The sequence below is a fragment of the Eleutherodactylus coqui genome, chromosome 6 (assembly GCF_035609145.1).
Source record: "Eleutherodactylus coqui strain aEleCoq1 chromosome 6, aEleCoq1.hap1, whole genome shotgun sequence".
NCBI lineage: Eukaryota > Metazoa > Chordata > Amphibia > Anura > Eleutherodactylidae > Eleutherodactylus > Eleutherodactylus coqui.
This window is the reverse complement of record NC_089842.1, coordinates 218,694,333-218,716,241: the sequence shown is the minus strand read 5'-3', so window position 1 is coordinate 218,716,241 and position 21,909 is coordinate 218,694,333. Positions and strand designations below refer to the sequence as shown.

The 21,909-nt window shown below is 41.5% G+C and overlaps 1 protein-coding gene across 2 annotated transcripts; it reads left to right on the top strand.

Annotated features, from left to right (window-relative positions):
• The first annotated feature begins 1 nt into the window (after position 1).
• On the top strand, positions 2-11,794 carry NIT1 (nitrilase 1). 2 transcript variants are annotated; one of them, XM_066608773.1, is made up of 6 exons: positions 2-24; positions 328-579; positions 681-778; positions 10,469-10,602; positions 11,009-11,134; positions 11,202-11,794. In XM_066608773.1, exons 2-6 carry the CDS (start codon positions 338-340, stop codon positions 11,469-11,471), a joined length of 870 nt encoding a protein of 289 aa, XP_066464870.1. In that variant the 5' UTR covers positions 2-24; positions 328-337; the 3' UTR covers positions 11,472-11,794. The 2 variants fall into 2 exon arrangements, with proteins under 2 accessions (XP_066464870.1, XP_066464868.1); XM_066608771.1 differs by having other exon boundaries at positions 3-87.
• Positions 11,795-21,909: the final 10,115 nt, after the last annotated feature.

Sequence of the window (21,909 nt, the reverse complement as noted above, 5' to 3'; positions counted from 1 at the left end):
GGTCGCGCTCCGCCGACATCTTGAGTGAGGGCAGCGCCGAATGTGGGGGAGCGGGCGGCTGCTGGGGGGTGTCATCGGGGCGCGCTGGTCAGTGACGTCAGAACTGCTTATGCTGGAGGAATGCTGGGACTTGTAGTGGAGCAGGGGGAATGCTGGGACTTGTAGTGGAGCAGGGGGAGTGCTGGGACTTGTAGTGGAGCAGGGGGAATGCTGGGACTTGTAGTTGCCTCCCGCCTCTGTCTTCTGATATGTTATAATAACCTTTATTTGTATAGCGCCAACTTATTCCGCAGTACTTAAATATGTACCATGTTGTGTTCTGTGCAGGTCCAAGAAGATGGCGTCCGCCGTGGAGGCGCTGAAGCCGCTGATCGCCGTCTGTCAGATGACGTCCACGTCTGACAAGGAGGAGAACTTCTCCACGTGCTCTCGGCTCGTCCGTGAAGCCGCTGCTCGCCGCGCCGCTGTCGTCTTCCTTCCTGAGGCTTTCGATTATATTGGCGGCAGCACAGAGGAGACCCTCAGCCTGGCGGAGACCCTCGAAGGGGACCTCATGCAGCGCTACAGAGGCCTGGCCAGGTGAGACCGGCGGCGATGGCCTGTGTGAGGGACACCATGTCTGCCGCTCCAGTCACACCGAGAGCTGCACTTACATGACTTTTGTTTCCTTCCGGTCTCAGAGCTTGCGGCGTCTGGTTGTCTCTCGGAGGTTTCCATGAGAAGGGATCTGACGAGGATCCGAGGATCTCCAACTCCCATGTGATTGTGGACGCAGCAGGTGGGATCCTGAACTCCTGTACTCCAGTCACAGACAGAGCTGCGTACACAGTGTTAGAGGGCAGACGCTGCAGGGAGCCGTCCGGTGTGATCATGTGACGGACCGCTGTACTGCTGCGCTCACCGGGGCCCCGGGCCCTACAATACACTTCTGCAGTTTTCCCGCGTCGCATTATTAGGTGAGGTCAGACTGACGTTACCGTTCTCTCCTCGGATGGAACGCAGTGCGAGCGCCATCACCGGGGGTGTACAAGCGTCCATCGTTCCTGTGTGTGCTGAATGTGCGCTGTCATGGCGTTACCTGCAGGGTCACATGACCTCAGGTGCAGTCTCGCTGCTTTAGTGGATGCACATTGAGCTTGCTGGCTGTCAGGTGACCCTGCGGCGAGAGATCGCATGAGCGAGAGTAAAGGTGGGCGTTCGTATGCGAGTGCAGCATCGCGGGACATAGAACCTGCGCGGGACTCCGTTAGAGGATGGAAAGGATGCCTGTCCAGTAAAACTGGGGTGTATGCCTAATGCTGGTGGAAGGGGCCTGGTGCTGGATAGAGGGTAGTGCCTGGTGCTGGATAGGGGGTAGTGCCTGGTGCTGGATAGGGGGTAGTGCCTGGTGCTGGGTTGGAGCTGGTGCTGGGGGGGAGGGGCCTAGTGCTGGGTAGGGGGTAGTGCCTGGTGCTGGGTTGGAGCTGGTGCTGGGGGGGAGGGGCCTAGTGCTGGGTAGGGGGTAGTGCCTGGTGCTGGGTTGGAGCTGGTGCTGGGGGGAGGGGCCTAGTGCTGGGTAGGGGGTAGTGCCTGGTGCTGGGGAAGGGGCCTAGTGGTGGATAGGGGGTAGTGCCTGGTGCTGGGTTGGAGCTGGTGCTGGGGGGGAGGGGCCTAGTGCTGGGTAGGGGGTAGTGCCTGGTGCTGGGTAGGGGGTAGTGCCTGGTGCTGGGTTGGAGCTGGTGCTGGGGGGAGGGGCCTAGTGCTGGGTAGGGGGTAGTGCCTGGTGCTGGGGAAGGGGCCTAGTGGTGGATAGGGGGTAGTGCCTGGTGCTGGGTAGGGGGTAGTGCCTGGTGCTGGGTTGGAGCTGGTGCTGGGGGGAGGGGCCTAGTGCTGGGTAGGGGGTAGTGCCTGGTGCTGGGGGTATGGGCCTGCGCAGAGAACATCGGACTGTTTTCGCCTAATTTTAATACAGTTCAAGAATCCTTTAGAAGCGACTGTAGGGCCCGTGGGACAGTATATGGCGGTGTTAGGGATAAAATCCATGTTACGTTAATATGCTGTGGGGCTCCAAATCAGAGCTGGTTATGCCGGCCACCATGAGAAAGCAATAGACACAGGCATCACGGTCGTGTCTTAGAGCAATCTGCTTTATTGTGTAAATTGACTTAGTCTTATACAGAAAAAAAGGAGGCGTATCAGTAGGTTAGTGTTACAGAGGTTGGCCTGTTTTACTGGTACATAAGTTTGTCTTCTCTATAAAACAATGCTTTATTTGTTTGTTTGTAGACATCGTGTCTGGTACCCTGATTATCATCACACTCTACATTCTAATTGCATGCCCTACCTAGACAGCAGTACAAAGCATTCCATACAACCTTTTGATCAGTGTAACGAGATAATCAAGATCTTGGAGACATGATGGACACTTAAGATTACACCTCTACATAATGTAATTAAGTACTTCATTTAGCAGAGCTTTTCATAGGACACAGAATAGAGTGTACCGTTTAGGCCTACAGCCTCCGGAAACGTATATTACAGATGGATGAAATGTATACATATATAAGTTTTCATGTTCATAACCCTCACAGTCCCCCATTTTGAAACAGTCCATCTTGAAAAGAGCCTTTGTAGTGGTACTATCAAGGGTGCTAAGCCACCCCCGCCGGTCTTTCTATCCTCTTCGCCGGATCCCCACTGTTGTTGCTCTTTTACGTATGACTGTTTTAACGATATCGTAGAGGGAGCGATTCCAGATAATTTGCTTGTCTCCGTATCCCACAGAATGTCCATAAATTGCAAACACTCAAAAGAATGAACAAAAGAAACAGTATTAGTAAAGGGTGAAACATAAAATCCATCATCTTTCCTGCAATAGGTGACCATTCAGTAAAAATATCATACCAGTTATACTCTGTGTCTACCTGGATCTTAGTACCTAGGCTGACTAGCTTATCTCCTACCCATACATTTTTCTAATTCCATAAGGGAGAGGTTAGTAACATCCAAATGTTTTTAAAGGTGTTCAGTATCTATCATTAGTCTTACAATTCTACCCAAGGATACAGTCAGAGTTGACATAGGGATAGCATCTGGGTGCTAGTAATACTTTATTGCAGCTTCAGCATCTGGCAAAAAGGTGTAAGTTTCTGTAAATCAATGTATCACCGATATGTTCTGTATACATCCAGACAATGGAGTGGTGAGATTATACATACTGGTGGTTCCAGTTCGGTTGGCAACAAAGAATATATATTGGGGGCCAACTTCTATCAGCATATAGAAGAAGCAGGTAACACCGTCCAATCACATATGCTGATTGAAGGCTGCTGGAAACATGGCCCATATGCGGCTGTACTCCGTCCGCATGCTAGGCCATCCAGTGTTTCTTCACAGTTCTCTATACCATGGGTTTTACTTTCACTATAAATCATCATACCTGTGAACTTGGGCAACCAATATTGTAAAGCATATAGAGGCGGTCCGAACACCACAGGTAGTACTACAGACTTACACATCAGACTTGTGTCCTTCACATCATAAAAAGTCATTTCTCCAGTGCTATACTCATCAGAGCATTCTACACCATCAGCCCCGGGCCGTATCCAGGATGCTACTGGAATTACATTATTGAGAATATTTCTCCACAATTTTTCATTATTTGTCATCACATCTGACTGTTCTTTGTCCCTCTCGTGAATCATATATACATATTGCAGGCTACATTGTGTATAGTTCATGAATTTACTCATATTTACAAACAAATCCTTTTAAACCGCAAAACCAGATTAAAAAAGCGTTAATACATCCTTATCATATCCTAATGCAAGACATCGGGGGAGGAACAAGGAAGGCATGCATTGTGCCTGAACATTTATCAATCTAGAAACATCCTGTCCTACCCCAGCCATTTTAATCTTCATCACCTCTAAATCTATAGAGTTCAGAACCCCTACACCTGTACCAATTCCCCCTAATAGGGTATCATACCATTTTCGTTTTCCTCTGGTGCAGGGTTTCATTGCCTGAAGAGAAATATTATAATGCAATATGGTTTTCTGGCTCTTTGTGGATAAGGGGTGTCAAATGCCTGGGAGTTACCCAGGGCAGACATGAAGTGTTGCATTATTTCACCTGTGAAATGTGTACCTCTATCTGACTCGATTACCTCTGGTACCCCGTATCTGCAGATTACCTTATTCATGAGCTTCTTTTCGGTTACCTGCTCATTTACTTTTGTAACAGGGTACGCCTCCAACCTGAAAAACATCAACAACAAGCACATATTCATACTTCCCAACACGTGGGAGCTGAATGTCGTCAATTTGCAATCCCTGAAATGGGTAGAGTGGTCCTGGCAAGTGCCTTTGTGGTCAATTTACTTCTACCCTGTTGCTTACGGCATAGCTCATGCAAAACTGGACAAATGATGTAGCAGCTACAAAGAACCCAGGGGGCAACCCTTTCTCTCTCAAGCGTAGGTAACATAGCTGCCTTCGATAGGTGAGTCTTTCCATGGATCAGCTGGGCCATCATGGGGTACAGGGATCGTGGTAGGCAAGTTACTGACTGTTTGCCATACGCCACCCTGTTCTACTGCTCTCATATTAGTCCATTTATCTTTTTCTTCTTTGCTGGCTTGTGACTGTAATGTCTTTAGTACATCAATGTTCAAATTTTTATCAAAGTCCAAATCATAGTCTCTGACTTGTGCGGTCAGTATCTTCTTTTCTTCTTTCTTCCACGGCTTGAGGGCCGCTGTCTGCGCTGAAGTCTGCTAGGGCGTTGCCTTTTGCTTCTGCACTGTTGGCTTTAGTATGAGCTTTCACCTTCAGGATTGCTACTTTGTCTGGTAGGAGTAGGGCTTTCATAAGGTTCTGTACTGCTACACCATTCTCAATGGGTTGTCCTACAGAAGTTTAAAAATGTCTGGCCTTCCATATTGGGCCGTAACCATGATCTATGCCGAATACATACCAGGAGTCAGTGTAAATGGTTACCTTCTGTCACTCTACACGCCTCAGTGAGGGCCTTCAGTTCCGCTTCTTGTATCGAGACATGCGGAGGCATTCTGCTTTTAGAGATCTTGTTGTGTGAACATCTGGTGTGGAGTCGTCAATCACCCTGGTACCATCTATAAAATACAACTCAAAATATGTATTAACAAGGGGTTTCAATAACTCTTTAAAACGTAAACTTTCTTGTTGCATCAATGCTAGACAATCATGCTGATATTCTATTCCAAATAGATCACGTTCTTATTTGCAAAAATTTTTAAAAATAGCTGATCTGTAATACATAGATCACCTATGCATCCCCCTCCCCCATTTGATCACCTATGCCTCCCCCTCCCCCATTTGAAACAGGATACTCGATTGGAAGAAGAGTAGCCGGGTTCACCATTGAAAAGAAATATTAAAGGGGGGGGCATGAGCAAAGCACATTGCAACCTTATTTGACGAGCTAGAGACAGGTGTTTAGGTTGTACTTGAGTGAGTATACTCTGGATGTCATGAGGGGTGAGAACCACTAGGGGGTAGTCCAGGACCAACTCAGAAGATTTGTCAACCATTGCTTGTACTGCTGCCACCGCACAGACACAGGAGGGGGCTCCTCGGGCTACCGGATCCAATCTCATGGAGTAATACCCAAGTGACCGTGGACGTCCTCCATGTTTTTGCGTCAATACTGCTGTCGCATGAAAGGCCAGGGACGGCAGTATGAGACAAGTCCCAAAAAGGTGCGAAGCTTTGGCAGCAGAAGAAGATACAGAAATGGCTTGAACTGCAGCCCTGCGTCGTTCTGTGAGATGTCTGCCTTCTTGAGCTAGACAACAACCTTTTGTTTACAAAGCTGTAATTTTTCCTTTTTAAGCCTTGCAGCCATTTTCTGTTAAAAAAAATTTTAGAAGAAAAATAGATGCAGATTGACATGTTTCAGATCCTCAACACAAAGCTGGAAAGTCATTAACATATTGCAACAGCACAGTCCCCTCAGGCGGAGTCCAAGCCTGCAGGACAGTTACATAAATGCCCTTTTGTCTGAAAAAGGGCCGGAGATTCAGACTGTCTCCACTCTGGTTTATTATCTATGACCTTAGGGATTCCAATAGACCTTCTACAAAGGCCATACTAAGTACTTGTTTACCCATCTCTTCTATGCCCCTATACCCCAGATCTGACTAATGTTGTTGAAGGCGGGCATAGAATTGTTTTACACTTTCTTCCTTCTCTTTGTGTGATATTAGAAAGAGACAAGGAGGATTCTCTCAAATTTTTGTTTTTCTTTTTCCCAATGTTCCAGACAAATTAAAAATATTTTACCACTTCTCAATTCTCTATGATTAATTTAATCCTAATCTGTGCCACAATAGTTTTTCACATAATTTTAGATTATCGTTCCCACTGCCTTCCCTGTTTTACATCTGCTCCTATTCCACCCTCCGCTCCCTGCATCTCTTTCTTGTCCTCATGCTTCCACTCACTAGCCTAGGATCTAGTGAGCATAGGCATAACCGGTTTGTGCCGAGGAGCTCCGCAAGCAGGGCAGCTCTCTCTCCAATCCGGGTTCTGTTGTCCACAATGCCAGCAGGTCCATCCCTCCAGTCCAATGTTTGACCTTGGAGTGGATGACTTGGCATAGGGTGGGGAGGAGACGGTTGGAATTGAGATGAAGGAGGGGGTGAAGATGGAAGAGGGAACTAACCCGACAATGAGAGAACATCTTTGAATTCTTTTCTCATTTCATTTTCAGCTACTGAACAGTATATATATATATATATATAATACAACATACTTCCTGTATAGCCAAATATAACCAATTCTTAATTCAGATTTCTTTGCAAAGACAAGTAGGTCTTCTAAAGCCCAGTACTCCCCACCCTTTGAAATGTATCTTATCTTCTATAGAACACAGAAACTTGTCCAGACAGATAGCTGTATAACTGGTTCCACTGCCTGTGACTATCTTCCTGGGCTGTCTATTTAATATTAACCCAGAATGTAATACACTTGCCCCCACCTTACAAAAACTGCAAATTCACACTCACTAAGGGGGGGTTTTATTCATTCCTATACGGACTGATAATATGTGAAGTAGAAATTGGGATTGTATTTACTGTACACCAGACTTCCAATAATGAGCGAATTATGTATAGATAAGAAAAACTCTTAGTACCGCGGTTTTTACACAATTCGTTCAGAATAGGCTACCCAATGACAAACACAATACAACTTATGCCCATTTCTACTCACATACTGATATTCACCACACTGTGACCACTCAGCGGCCAATATATTATAGGGGGCTTTATTCCACCCTGGCATTATTAACAATTCATCGGACACTCCTTTGTTCTTAGCTGCCGACATTTTCGTACTATTGCGGATTTTCTTAAACAGCGACATTTTCACACTATGCCAGATTATCACAAGAAATTCTTCAACTATCAGTTTATCAAAATTTTCCTTAAAAACAAACTAGTGTATTACTCTCTGCGTAATCCTGTTCACAGCGCCATTAATGTATTGCTGGAAGGAGCAAGACTTAGTTCAAATTACGCTTTATAGAGAGTTAGACACTATAAAAGGCTCATACTGTAGTTGATTGGGACCCTAATAAGTGGGATGGGGACCAATATTCATTTGCCAATCTCTTTAGCTATCTTCCGCACCTTATCCTCTTTACCAGCAGTATGGACAATGGCTGGCGGTTTATGTATACCAAGAGGCTTATTGTTTTTATTCTTTCACACACATAAAACGATTGTTTGTTTCACTATTTTCTTATGCAGTCTTCCATACCTTATCCTCTTTACCAGCACTATGGCCAATGGCTGGCGGTTTATATACACCAAGAGGCTTATTATTTTTATTATTATTTTCTTTATACACTCTTCAAATAAAATACTGTTGTTCATTGAAGATGAATTACACTTTAAATAGAACTTTTGTTATTAATTTGACTAAAGTACTTATCAGGTGTTTCAAGTACACAATTATCTCATATTAATATCTTAATTCAATAATATTCAAATTAACACAACCCAATATTTTTGAATTCCACATATTCCACGAATCTGTATATACATATATACACTGTGGTAATCCTGGGCTATTATCTCACACAACTAGTCTCAGGAATAAAATTAGATAATTAGATGCCCCTCCTTTGGTCACTCCATTTGTTCAAGTGGGAGACTTAACATGGAGTCTAAGAGTGACCTTCACTCTATACATTACCACAATATACATATATATACACCAACGTCCACTTAAAATGGAGACACACTTTTCACCTAGGCTGGACTGTGTGTAGGGTGGAGCAAGACCTGTTCCTATTGTTCTTCCCTCCCATCTCCTTACATCACCTAGCTCCACCCCCTGTGGTCTGGCTCAGCATTTGGTCATTTTTGCTTCATTTAGTTTCTGGTTACCGGACAGTATACACCATATAACACAGTCTAACTCTCATACAGGTCCTTCCATTTATACACACACATAAAGACAAAAACATTTGCATGTCAGTTACTATTTTTTTTTTTTTTTGTCAGTACTTTAAGTGTCAGTACTTCCTCACTTGTCTAAAAGTGTCGGTACTTCCCAACCCTGCTTATTTCCCCCCGTCTCAATTACTTCTCTTATACCTATAAGAGGCTCCCATCAGGGATTTTATCCCCTGAAAATTTTAGGCTTCCCTGGTACAATTTATACCATGCCTTCCCGAGATCGGCAAGCGGGTTTCATATTCTGTACTTCCTCACCCTGCATATTTTACCTCGTCTCTACTACTTCTCTTATGTTTATAAGAGGATCCCATCAGGGGTTTTATCCCCTGAAAATTTTAGGCTTCCCTGATATAACTTATACCATGCCTTCCAGAGATTGGCAATAGGGTATTACTTCCTCACCCTGTATATTTTACCTCGTCTCTACTACTTCTCTTATGTTTATAAGAGGATCCCATCAGGGGTTTTATCCCCTGAAAATTTTAGGCTTCCCTGATATAACTTATATCATGCCTTCCAGAGATTGGCAATAGGGTATCATATTCTGTACACTGACCATGCAAAGTAACAAATAAAGACAATAACAGTTAAACACCCGCACAGCATATTCAGCCCACCATATGAATTCTTAAAAAGCTTGAAGATTTATAAGAGGCATGCACTTCTTACCCCTCGGACAGGAAAGGAGCAGCCAGGAAGCACGGATAGATTGTGGCAAGATAAAACCTTACCTTACTGCGCAGTTTTTGTCAATCCGTGGTTCCGAGTGGCTCCTTATCCCATCTGGGTCCGGGGGGGTTCGAGGTGTAGGTGGTCCTCTTGTTCCATCAAGCCCCGCGTTCGGGCGCCAATTTTGTTAGGGATAAAATCCATGTTACGTTAATATGCTGTGGGGCTCCAAATCAGAGCTGGTTATGCCGGCCACCATGAGAAAGCAATAGACACAGGCATCACGGTCGTGTCTTAGAGCAATCTGCTTTATTGTGTAAATTGACTTAGTCTTATACAGAAAAAAAGGAGGCGTATCAGTAGGTTAGTGTTACAGAGGTTGGCCTGTTTTACTGGTACATAAGTTTGTCTTCTCTATAAAACAATGCTTTATTTGTTTGTTTGTAGACATCGTGTCTGGTACCCTGATTATCATCACACTCTACATTCTAATTGCATGCCCTACCTAGACAGCAGTACAAAGCATTCCATACAACCTTTTGATCAGTGTAACGAGATAATCAAGATCTTGGAGACATGATGGACACTTAAGATTACACCTCTACATAATGTAATTAAGTACTTCATTTAGCAGAGCTTTTCATAGGACACAGAATAGAGTGTACCGTTTAGGCCTACAGCCTCCGGAAACGTATATTACAGATGGATGAAATGTATACATATATAAGTTTTCATGTTCATAACCCTCACAGCGGCATAATAATCCCACTAGGACTGTTAGATTGCGCAGGAACACCCTGATGGCGGGTGTCCATATGTAGCTCTGGATGTGTTTGGAGTGAGAGGGGAGGTCTCACACAAACAGGTTTTAATTGTGAATTCTGCAATCGCCATACGCGGTAAAAAGCGAGCATTGGAAGCCATATATTCTTGAATTTTCCTTAACATTTAAGGGAACGAATTGCATTTTCCACGAGCGGAAAAAGAATCCTAGCGTGCTCTATTTTCGCGCGGATTCCGTGCCGGCGGCCCCCACTGAAGTCAATGGATGCGTCCGTTGCCCAGATGTAATCGTTGTGTAGGAGCGGCGTGAACGCTCGCAACTTCATAGGCAGCCAGAATGGAGGGGAGAGAGACCTTTCTACCGCGCAGACGATACGCTATGCATCCGCACGGAAAAACATCTGTGATCTGCCGCAACCATTCATAATTACTTTCCGCGGATGGTCGCAGGTCTTCGTGTGAGATGATGTAACTCGTTGTCCGTTGCGGCTGCCGGATGGAAGCTTCTATCCATATTTCCAATCTCCGCAGGACACATTGTATCCGTTTACCGTAAAGCCCACCTGTTTGACGTAGACCTGCAGAGCGGCGTCACCCTGCGGGAGAGCGGATTCACCGTCCCCGGAGCGGAGATGGCGCCACCTGTCAGCACCCCGGGGGGAAAGGTAAGTGTCTTATAGTGACTTCAGTCCGAAGCAAAGTCACGCAACCACCGCGCTTATAGTATTCCACGGAGCGGCGTAGATCCAAGCTGAAAGCAACAACACACTGAACAGGAACATTATTCTACCTGCAGCTGAGGGTTTGTTACAGTGTATCCATTCTAGACCACCCTCTGTGGGCTAAACATAGCAATAATATGATAGTTTGTCTGCTGCTCCAGTCCCATCCAAAGCTGCACTCACGGTTCAGATGCTCCAGTCCCATCCAAAGCTGCACTGGCGGTTCAGATGCTCCAGTCAGTCTGTTTCAGAATGTGTTCTTTTTTTTAAATCATACTGTGATTCAGCGTTATTTACATGGGACTGCTGGCTCCTTTAAGAGATATGTTGTACCTGATCTCCGCTGTAGGTTGGTCTCGCGGTTTGCTATGATCTGCGGTTTCCAGAGATGTCTTTGGCGTTATCGAGGGCCGGAGCTGAAATCCTTACCTACCCGTCAGCGTTCACCGTCACCACCGAGTTGGCACACTGGGAGGTAAGTGCTCATGTGTGCGTTAATGATTTGATACAGTGTGATACTTAACTTGTCCTCTGCCCTGCAGGTGTTATTGCGAGCTCGTGCTATAGAAAACCAGTGCTACGTGGCAGCTGCGGCACAGACTGGCACCCACAACGTGCGCCGCAGCTCCTTTGGTCATGCCATGGTGGTAGATCCTTGGGGTGTGGTCGTGGCGCAGTGCTCAGAGGGACCCGGCGTCTGCTATGCTGAGATCGACCTGCCATATCTCCAGAGGGTGCGGAGGGAGATGCCGCTGCAGAAACACTGCCGCCCTGACCTGTACGGCTGTGTGATCCGGAAGACTCCAGGCTGAAGAACGCACCAACCTGGAGGAGCGGAATCAGTGGAGCGTCGGCACATCGTAATTGACAGCCGCGAACCGCACACCGGCCGGAGGCAGGAAATAAACAGACACAGTGATTTCTAAATGATGATCTTCTCTAGAGGGCAGCGCAAGGCGGTCGGGCTGCACAGAGGAAACTACAACTCCCAGCATATCTTCTCTAGGCCATGGCTCTCACAAGTGGACAAACTACAACTCCCAGGCTGCCCTGACTGACATGATGAGAACTAAAGAGTAATTAGCGTTCCAGAAATTGGCAGTAAAAACGAATAAAAAGAAACATTATTATATCACTTGTTAGCAGAAATGCTTCTTTCTCTGCTGATCACTCATTCCCCATAAAAGCCAAACACTGAGAGACCAGATTACAGCTGTAGCCCACAGAAGTCTATAGAGAGAAGAGGAGGGGGGCTGCTGGAGGGAGAGAGACAAAGAGAAGTAGCGGCAGCTTCTAGAAAGTGATTTCCTGTCTTACAGCTACTGCAATCTCCGCCCCACTGCTCAGTACTGTATAATATTCTCCACTATGCTGGTACTTACAGATGAAGTCATAAGTTTACATACACTTGGGGTGTAGTTATTAACCCCTTCCTGCCTCATGGTGTTCACATAGGTCATGGTTGAGAGGGGCTTCCTGTGAAATGCAATCATTTACGCCATATGTATAACTCGGGCTCAGAAGCTGAACCTGGGTATCTGCAATGGGATCCGGTTGTGATTGACAGGCTAGGTCCCACTGCAACAGTGGAGATCGGAGAGACCACCGATCCCCGCTCTTAACCTCTTACATGCTGCGATCAATGTTAACGAGTGACAGAGGGAGTGAGCGCCCCGTAACATCATCAGCCCTCTGCCATGACTTTCACGAATAACACTTTATAACGCTGCACCCATGTGAAGTCGGCCGCAGGGAGCTTTTACACAGGCGAGTGCAGTATCAGTGAGAGACATAGATCAATATAGCACTTGCACACATGCGTTTTTTTAATGCAAGTGCGATGCGTTTTGCGAGAAAATGACATCACACATCACTGCACTTCCATTTTCACGTGCGTGAAAATCGCTCGTTCCTTATAGGAGCAAAAACGCAAATATTGCGCTCGTTTATATTGCACTGTGAACGCAGGAAAAGCAAAGGCAGAACTTGTCTTCTCATTGCCGCCTGTCAGATAAAATTATAAAGTAAATGAACCCCAAAATGGTACAAATAAAAGCTATAGCTCGTCCCGCTAAAAACACGTGTAGCAATGTAACCAGAGAAGTAAAAAAAGCTACTATGATTTGAAAGGGTAGGGGGGATGAAAAACAAAAAACAGCTGTGGGAGGAAGGGGTTATGGCCGCCTTTGAGGAAGGATAATAATGTGGTGGTACCAAAGCAACATCTTAAGGCATCAGCCAGGAAGTTAAAGCTTTGGCACAAATGGACAATGACTCTGGCTGTACTTCCGGAGTTGTGGCAAGATGGCTTAACCCCATTCACACCCCAGGATCCATTTACGTTCTGAGTGTGCAGAGTCTGTATGGATCAGGAGCTGATCCTGCGCCATATAAGGCGGCTGTCTATGACGGCAGACACCCACCCACAACAGCAACGATCAGCGTGAATGACAGACTGCTGTCAGAACACGGTATAATGCAATACTATGGCGTTACAGTATACCGTATGAGTGATCAAATTAGGTGAAGTGCCGGCTGGAGACTTGAAAATATGTAACAATGATATAAAACAAGTTTTATTAAACGGCTTGTCTGAGAGAAGAGAAACAAAAGAGCAATAACTTACCTTTCCCCAATCCCGCATTGGCTGTCCGCTGCCGACTCTGTTACTTCAAGTCGCAGGTCATAGACAGAGAAGAGATCCTGCTCTCCTATGTGTGCAGTGTATACAGATATAGCAGCAATCTACACCCTCCAGCTCATAGGCATTCTGCACAGACAGGCAGCCTATCAAGCCGTCCAATTGCTGTACAGTATGATGTCATGCCATATAATTACATCATACTTACTGAAAGGCTTGTTCGTATTTTGCAAAGTTCGTAAATCAAACGTTCATTAATACGGGAGCAACTGTATTATAATACCACCCCCTATGTACAAGAATATAACTACTATAATACTGCCCCCTATGTACAAGAATAAAACTACTATAAAACTGCTCCTATACAAAAGCATATAACTACTATAATACTGCCTCCTATGTACAATACTATACCTAGTATAATACTGCTCCCTATGTACAAGACTATAACTATTATAATACTGTCCCCTATGTACAAGAATATAACTACTATAATACTGCCCCCTATGTACAAGAATATAACTACTATAATACTGCCTCCTATTTACAATAATATAACTACTATAATACTGCCCCCTATGTACAAGAATATAACTACTATAATACTGCCCTCTATATACAAGAATATAACTACTATAATACTGCCACCATATACAAGAATATAACTACTATAATACTGCCTCCTATGTATAAGAATATAACTACTATAATACTGCCCTATGTACAAGAATATAACTACTATAATACTGCCTCCTATGTACAATAATATAACTACTATAATACTGCCTCCTATATACAAGAATATAACTACTATAATACTGCCCCCTATGTACAAGAATATAACTACTATAATACTGCCTCCTATGTACAAGAATATAACTACTATAATACTGCCCTCTATATACAAGAATATAACTACTATAATACTGCCACCATATACAAGAATATAACTACTATAATACTGCCACCATATACAAGAATATAACTACTATAATACTGCCACCATATACAAGAATATAACTACTATAATACTGCCCCCTATATACAAGAATATAACTACTATAATACTGCCTCCTATGTATAAGAATATAACTACTATAATACTGCCCCCTATGTACAAGAATATAACTATTATAATACTGCCTCCTATGTACAAGAATATAACTACTATAATACTGCCCCTATATACAAGAATATAACTACTATCATACTGCCTCCCATGTATAAGACTATAACTACTATAATACTGCCTCCTATGTACAAGATGATAGCTACTATAATACTGCCCCTTATGGAGAGGGATAGAGCTACAATACTACTGCCCCCTATGTACAAGACTTTAACTACCTTAATACTGCCTCCTATGTACAATAATATAACTACTATAATACTGCCCCTTATGTACAAGACTATAACTACTATAATACGGCTCCCCTATGTATAAGACTATAACTACTATAATACTGCCTCATATGTACAAGATTATAGCTACTATAATACTGCCCCCTATGGACAGGGATAGAGCTACAATACTACTGCCCCCTATGTACTAGACTATAACTACTATAATACTGCTCCCTATGTACAAAAATATAACTACAATAATACTATTTCCTATGTACAAGAATATAACTACTATACTACTGCTCATATGTACAAGAATATAACTACTATAATACTGCCCCCTATGTACAAGAATATAACTACTATAATACTGCCCCCTATGTACAAGTATATAACTACTATAATACTGCCCCCTGTGTACAAGAATATAACTACTATAATACTGCTCCCTATGTACAAGAATATAACTGCTATAATACTGCCCCTATGTACAAGAATATAACTACTATAATACTGTCCCTTATGTACAAGAATATAACTACTATAATACTGTCCCCTATGTACAAGAATTAGAGATGAGCGAGTATACTCGCTAAAGGCAATTGCTCGAGCAAGCATTGCCTTTAGCAAGTACCTGCCCGCTTGAGATGGAAGGTTCGGGTGCCGCGGCGGGGGAGCGGTGAGTAGCGGCAGTCAGCAGGAGGGAGCAGGGGGGAGAGAGGGAGAGAGAGATCTCCCCTCCGTTCCTCCCCGCTCTCCCTGTCCGCTGCCGGAACCCGAATCTTCAGCCTCGAGCGGGCAGGTACTCGCTAAAGGCAATGCTCGCTCGAGCAATTGCCTTCAGCGAGTATACTCGCTCATCTCTAACAAGAATATAATCACTATAATACTGCCCCCTATGGACAGGAATAGAGCTACAACATTATTGCCTCGTATCTACAACAATATAACTACTATAATACTGCTCCTATATAAAAGCAAATAACTACTATAATACTGCCCACTATGTACAAGACTATAACTATTATAATACTGCCCCCTATGTACAAGAATACAACTATTATAATACTGCCCCCTATGTACAAGAATACAACTAATATAATACTGCCCCCTATGTACAAGAATACAACTACTATAATACTGCCCCCTATGTACAAGAATACAACTACTATAATACTGCCCCCTATGTACAAGAATATAACTACTATAATACTGCCCCCTATGTACAAGAATATAACTACTATAATACTGCCCCCTATGTACAAGAATATAACTACTATAATACTGCCCCCTATATACAAGAATATAACTACTATAATACTGCCTCCTATACACAAGAATATAACTACTTTAATACTGCCCCTATGTACAAGAATATAACTAGTATAATACTGCCCCCTATGTACAAGAATATAACTACTATAATACTGCTTCTATGTACAAGAATATAACTGCTATAATACTGCCCCCTATGTACAAGAATATAACTACTATAATACTGCCCACTATGTACAAGAATATAACTACTATAATACTGCTCTCCTATGTACAAGAATATAACTACTATAATACTGCCTCATATGTACAAGAATATAACTACTATAATACTGCCCCCTATGTACAAGACTATAACCACTACAATAATGTCCCTATGTACAGAAATATAACTACTATAATACTCCCCTATGTACAAGAATATAACTACTATAATACTGCCTCCTGTTCGACCCCGCCCCTGTTTTGGCCCCTCCCCGCCGCTGATGTGTGAGATTTGACCCCTTCCCACTGCGACGCTGCGCACGTCAACGCTAATTTGAGTAGTGGGAGAGGGAGAGAGAGAGAGAAAAAAAAAAGCTCAGCAACTGGCTGGTCACATACAAAAATGCTCGAGTCTCCCATTAATGCCAATGGGGTTCATTACTCGAACAGAGTTCTCGAATTTTACGAAAAGCTCGACTCGAATAACGAGGACCCGAGCATTTTGGTGCTTGCTCATCTCTTCTAGTTATATTCTTGGAAGCAGTATTATACCGATAGTAGGTATATTCTTGTACATAGGAGGCAGTATTATAGTAGTTATAGTCTTGTACATAGGAGGCAGTATTATAGTAGTTATAGTCTTGTACATAGGAGGCAGTATTATAGTAGTTATATTCTTGTACATAGGAGGCAGTATTATAGTAGTTATATTCTTGTACATAGGGGGCAGTATTATAGTAGTTATATTCTTATACATAGGAGGCAGTATTATAGTAGTTATATTCTTGTACATAGGGGGCAGTATTATAGTAGTTATATTCTTGTACATAGGGGGCAGTATTATAGTAGTTATATTCTTGTAGATAGGAGGCAGTAATTTTGTAGCTCTATTGCTTTCCATAGGGGGCAGTATTATAGTGATTATATTCTTGTACATAGGGGGCAGTAGTATAGTAGTTATATTCTTATACATAGGAGGCAGTATTATAGTAGTTATATTCTTGTACATAGGGGGCAGTATTATAGTAGTTATATTCTTGTACATAGGGGGCAGTATTATAGTAGTTATATTCTTGTAGATAGGAGGCAGTAATTTTGTAGCTCTATTGCTTTCCATAGGGGGCAGTATTATAGTGATTATATTCTTGTACATAGGGGACAGTATTATAGTAGTTATATTGTTGTACATAGGAGGCAGTATTATAGTAGTTATATTCTTGTACATAGGAGCAGTATTATAGCAGTTATATTCTTGTACATAGGGGGCGGTATTATAGTAGCTATTTTCTTGTACATAGGATCAGTATTATAGTAGTTATATTCTTGTACATAGGAGCAGTATTATAGTAGTTATGTTCTTGTACATAGGGGACAGTATTATAGTAGTTATATTGTTGTACATAGGAGGCAGTATTATAGTAGTTATATTCTTGTACATAGGGAGCAGTATTATAGCAGTTATATACTTCTACATAGGGAGCAGTATTATAGAAGTTATATTCTTGTACATAGGAGCAGTATTAAAGTAGTTATATTCCTGTACATAGGGAGCAGTATTATAGTAGTTATATTCTTGTACATAGGGGGCGGTATTATAGTAGTTATATTCTTGTACATAGGAGCAGTATTGTAGTAGTTATATTCTTGTACATAGGGGGCAGCATTATAGTAGTTATATTCTTGTACATAGGAGGCAGTATTATAGTAGTTATATTCTTGTAGATAGGAGGCAGTAATTTTGCAGCTCTATTGCTTTCCATAGGGGGCAGTATTATAGTGATTATATTCTTGTACATAGGGGACAGTATTATAGTAGTTATATTGTTGTACATAGGAGGCATTATTATAATATTTATAGTCTTGTAGATAGGGGGCAGTATTATAGTAGTTATTAGAGTTGAGCGAACGTAGCGAGCACCATCAAGTATGCTAATACTCGAATGAGCATCCAGCTCGGCAGAGTACGTTTGCTCAACTCTAATAACTACTATAATACTGCCTCCTATCTACAAGACTATAACTATTATAATACTGCCACCTATGTACAAGAATATAATTACTATAATACTGCCCCTATGTACAAGAATATACTACTATAATACTGCTCCTGTATAAAAGCAAATAACTACTATAATACTGCCCCCTATGTACAAGAATATAACTACTATAATACTGCCCACTATGTACAAGAATATAACTACTATAATACTGGCCCCTAAGGACAGGAATAGAGCTACAATACTACTGCCTCTACAAGAATATAACTACTATAATACTGCCCACTATGTACAAGAATATAACTACTATAATACTGCCCCCTATGTAAAAGGCTATGACTACTATAATACTGCCGCCCATGTACAAGAATATAACTACTATAATACTGCCCCCTATGTACAAGAATATAACTACTATAATACTGCCCCCTATGTACAAGAATATAACTACTATAATACTGCTCCTATGTACAAAACTATAACTACTATAATAGATTCTTGTAAATAAGGAGGATTTAAAGTAGTTCTATTCTTATACCTAGGAGGGCAGTATTATAGTAGATATATTCTTGCACATAGGGAAAAGTAGCTACTATACTGCTGCCCCATATGTACAAGAATAGAACTACCTAATACTGCCCCTATAGACAAAAACATAACTATTGTAATACTGCACCATATACACAATAATATAACTACTACCATATTGTCCCCACGGTACAAAAATATAACTTCTATAATACTGTGCCCAATGTACAAGAATATAACTAGCATAATAGTGCCCGCTATATACAAGAATATAACTACTATAATACTGCCCCCTATGTACACAAATATAACTACTATACTATTTCCTCCTATTTACAAGAATATAACTACTATAATACTGCCCCCTATGTACAAGAATATAATCACTATAATACTGCCTCCTATGTACAAGAATATAACTACTACGGTATAATACTGCCTCCTATGTACCAGAATATAACTACCATAATACTGTCCCCTATGGGGAGGACTAGACCTACAAAACTACTGACCCCCATCTACAAGAATATAACTACTATATTCTCCTATATTACTGCCCCCTACGTACAAGGCTATAACTACTATAATACTGTCCCCTGTGGACAGGAATAGAGCTACAAAACTACTGCCCCCTATGTACAATAATATAACTACTATAATACTGCCCCCTATATACAAGAATATAACTACTATAATACTGCTCCCTATGTACAAGAATATAACTACTATAATACTGCCCCCTATGTACAAGAATATAATTACTATAATACTGCCTCCCTATGTAGAAGAATATAACTGCTATAATACTGCCTCCTATGTACAAGAATATAACTATTATAATACTAGTCCTATGTACAAGAATATAACTACTATAATATAGCCCCCTATGTACAAGAATATATCTACTATAATACTCTCCCCCCCTACGTACAAGACTATAACTACTATAATAATGTCCCCCCTTCCGTACAAGAATATAACTACTATAATACTGTCTCCCCTACGTACAAGAATAAAACTACTATAATACTGTCCCCTATGTACAAGAATAGAACTACTATAATACTGTCACCCCCTACGTACAAGAATATAACCACTATAATACTGTCCCCTATGTACAAGAATAGAACTACTATAATACTGTCACCCCCTACGTACAAGAATATAACTACTATAATACTGTCCCCCCTATGTACAAGAATATAACTACTATAATACTGCCCCCTATGTACAAGAATAGAACTACCATAATACTGTCCCCTATGTACAAGAATATAACTACTATAATACTGACCCCTATCTACAAGAATATTACTACCATAATACTGCACCCTATATACAAGAATATAACTACTATAGTCTCCTATATTACTGCCCCCTATGTACAAGAATATAACTACTATAATACTGTCCTTATGTACAAGAATATAACTACTATAATACTGCTCCTATTTACAAGAATATAACTACTATACTACTGCCCCCTACGTACAAGAATATAACTACTATAATACTGTCCCCTATGGACAGGATTAGAGCTACAAAACTACTGAGCCCCATCTACAAGAATTTTACTACTATAATACTGCCCCCTATATACAAGAATATAACTACTATATTCTCCTATATTATACCCCCTACGTACAAGACTATAACTACTATAATACTGTCACCTGTGGACAGGAATAAAGCTACAAAACTACTCCCTTTATACAAGAATATAACTACTATATTCTCCTATATTACTGCCCCCTATGTACAATAATATAATTACTATAATACTGTCTCCCTATGTACAAGAATATAACTACTATAATACTGCCCCCTATGTACAAGAATATAACTACTATAATACTGCCTCCCTATGTACAAGAACATAACTGCTATAATACTGCCTCCCTATTTACAAGAATATAACTGCTATAATACTGTCCCCCATGTACAAGAATATAACTACTATAATACTGCTCCTATGTACAAGAATATAACTATTATAATACTACTCCTATGTACAAGAATATAACTACTATAATACTCCCCTATGTACAAGAATATAACTACTATAATACTGTCCCCCCCCCTACGTACAAGAATATATCTACTATAATACTGTCCCCCCCCCTACATACAAGAATATAACAACTATAATACTGTCCCCTATGTACAAGAATATAACTACTATAATACTGCCCCCTATGTACAAGAATATAACTACTATAATACTGCCCCCTATGTACAAGAATATAACTACTATAATACAGCCCCCTATGTACAAGAATATAACTACTATAATACTGCCCCTATGTACAAGAATATAATTACTATAATACTGCCTCCCTATGTAGAAGAATATAACTGCTATAATACTGCTCCCTATGTACAAGAATATAACTGCTATAATACTGCTCCCTATGTACAAGAATATAACTATTATAATACTGCTCCTATGTACAAGAATATAACTACTATAATACTGCCCCCTATGTACAAGAATATAACTACTATAATACTGCCCCCCTTCTCTAGGTACAAGAATAGAACTACTATATTACTGCCCCCCTTCTCTACGTACAAGAATAGAACTACTATAATACTGCCCCCTATGTACAATAATAGTACTATATTACTGCCCCCCCTATGTACAAGAATATAACTACTATAATACTACCCGCTATGTACAAGACTATAACTACTATACTACTGCGTCCTATGCACAAGAATATAACTACTATAATCCCGCTCCCTATGTACAAGAATATAACTACTATAATACCGCCCCTTATGTACAAGAATATAACTGCTATAATACCGCCTCCTATGTACCAGAATATAACTGCTATAATACTGCCTATGTACAAGAATATAACTACAATACTGCCCCCTATGTGCAAAAATATAACTATTATAATACTGCTCCCTATGTACAAGAATAGAACTACTATAATACTGCTCCTATGTACAAGAATATAACTGCTATAATACTGTCTCCTATGTACAAGAATATAACTGCTATAATACCGCCTCCTATGTACAAGAATATAACTGCTATAATACCGCCCCCTATGTACAAGAATATAACTACTATAATACCGCCCCCTATGTACAAGAATATAACTACTATAATACCGCCCCCCATGTACAAGAATATAACTGCTATAATACCGCCCCCTATGTACAAGAATATAATTACTATAATACCGCCCCCTATGTACAAGAATATAACCACTATAATACTGCCCCTATGTACAAGAATATAACTAC

Coding starts and splice junctions, on each gene's coding strand:
- NIT1 (XM_066608771.1), top strand. CDS start 41: ATGTGGGGGAGCGGGCGGCTGCTGGGGGGTGTCATCGGGGCGCGCTG. Junction 779..10,468: donor TGTGATTGTGGACGCAGCAG/GTGGGATCCTGA, acceptor CAATCTCCGCAG/GACACATTGTATCCGTTTAC. Junction 10,603..11,008: donor TCAGCACCCCGGGGGGAAAG/GTAAGTGTCTTA, acceptor TCTCCGCTGTAG/GTTGGTCTCGCGGTTTGCTA.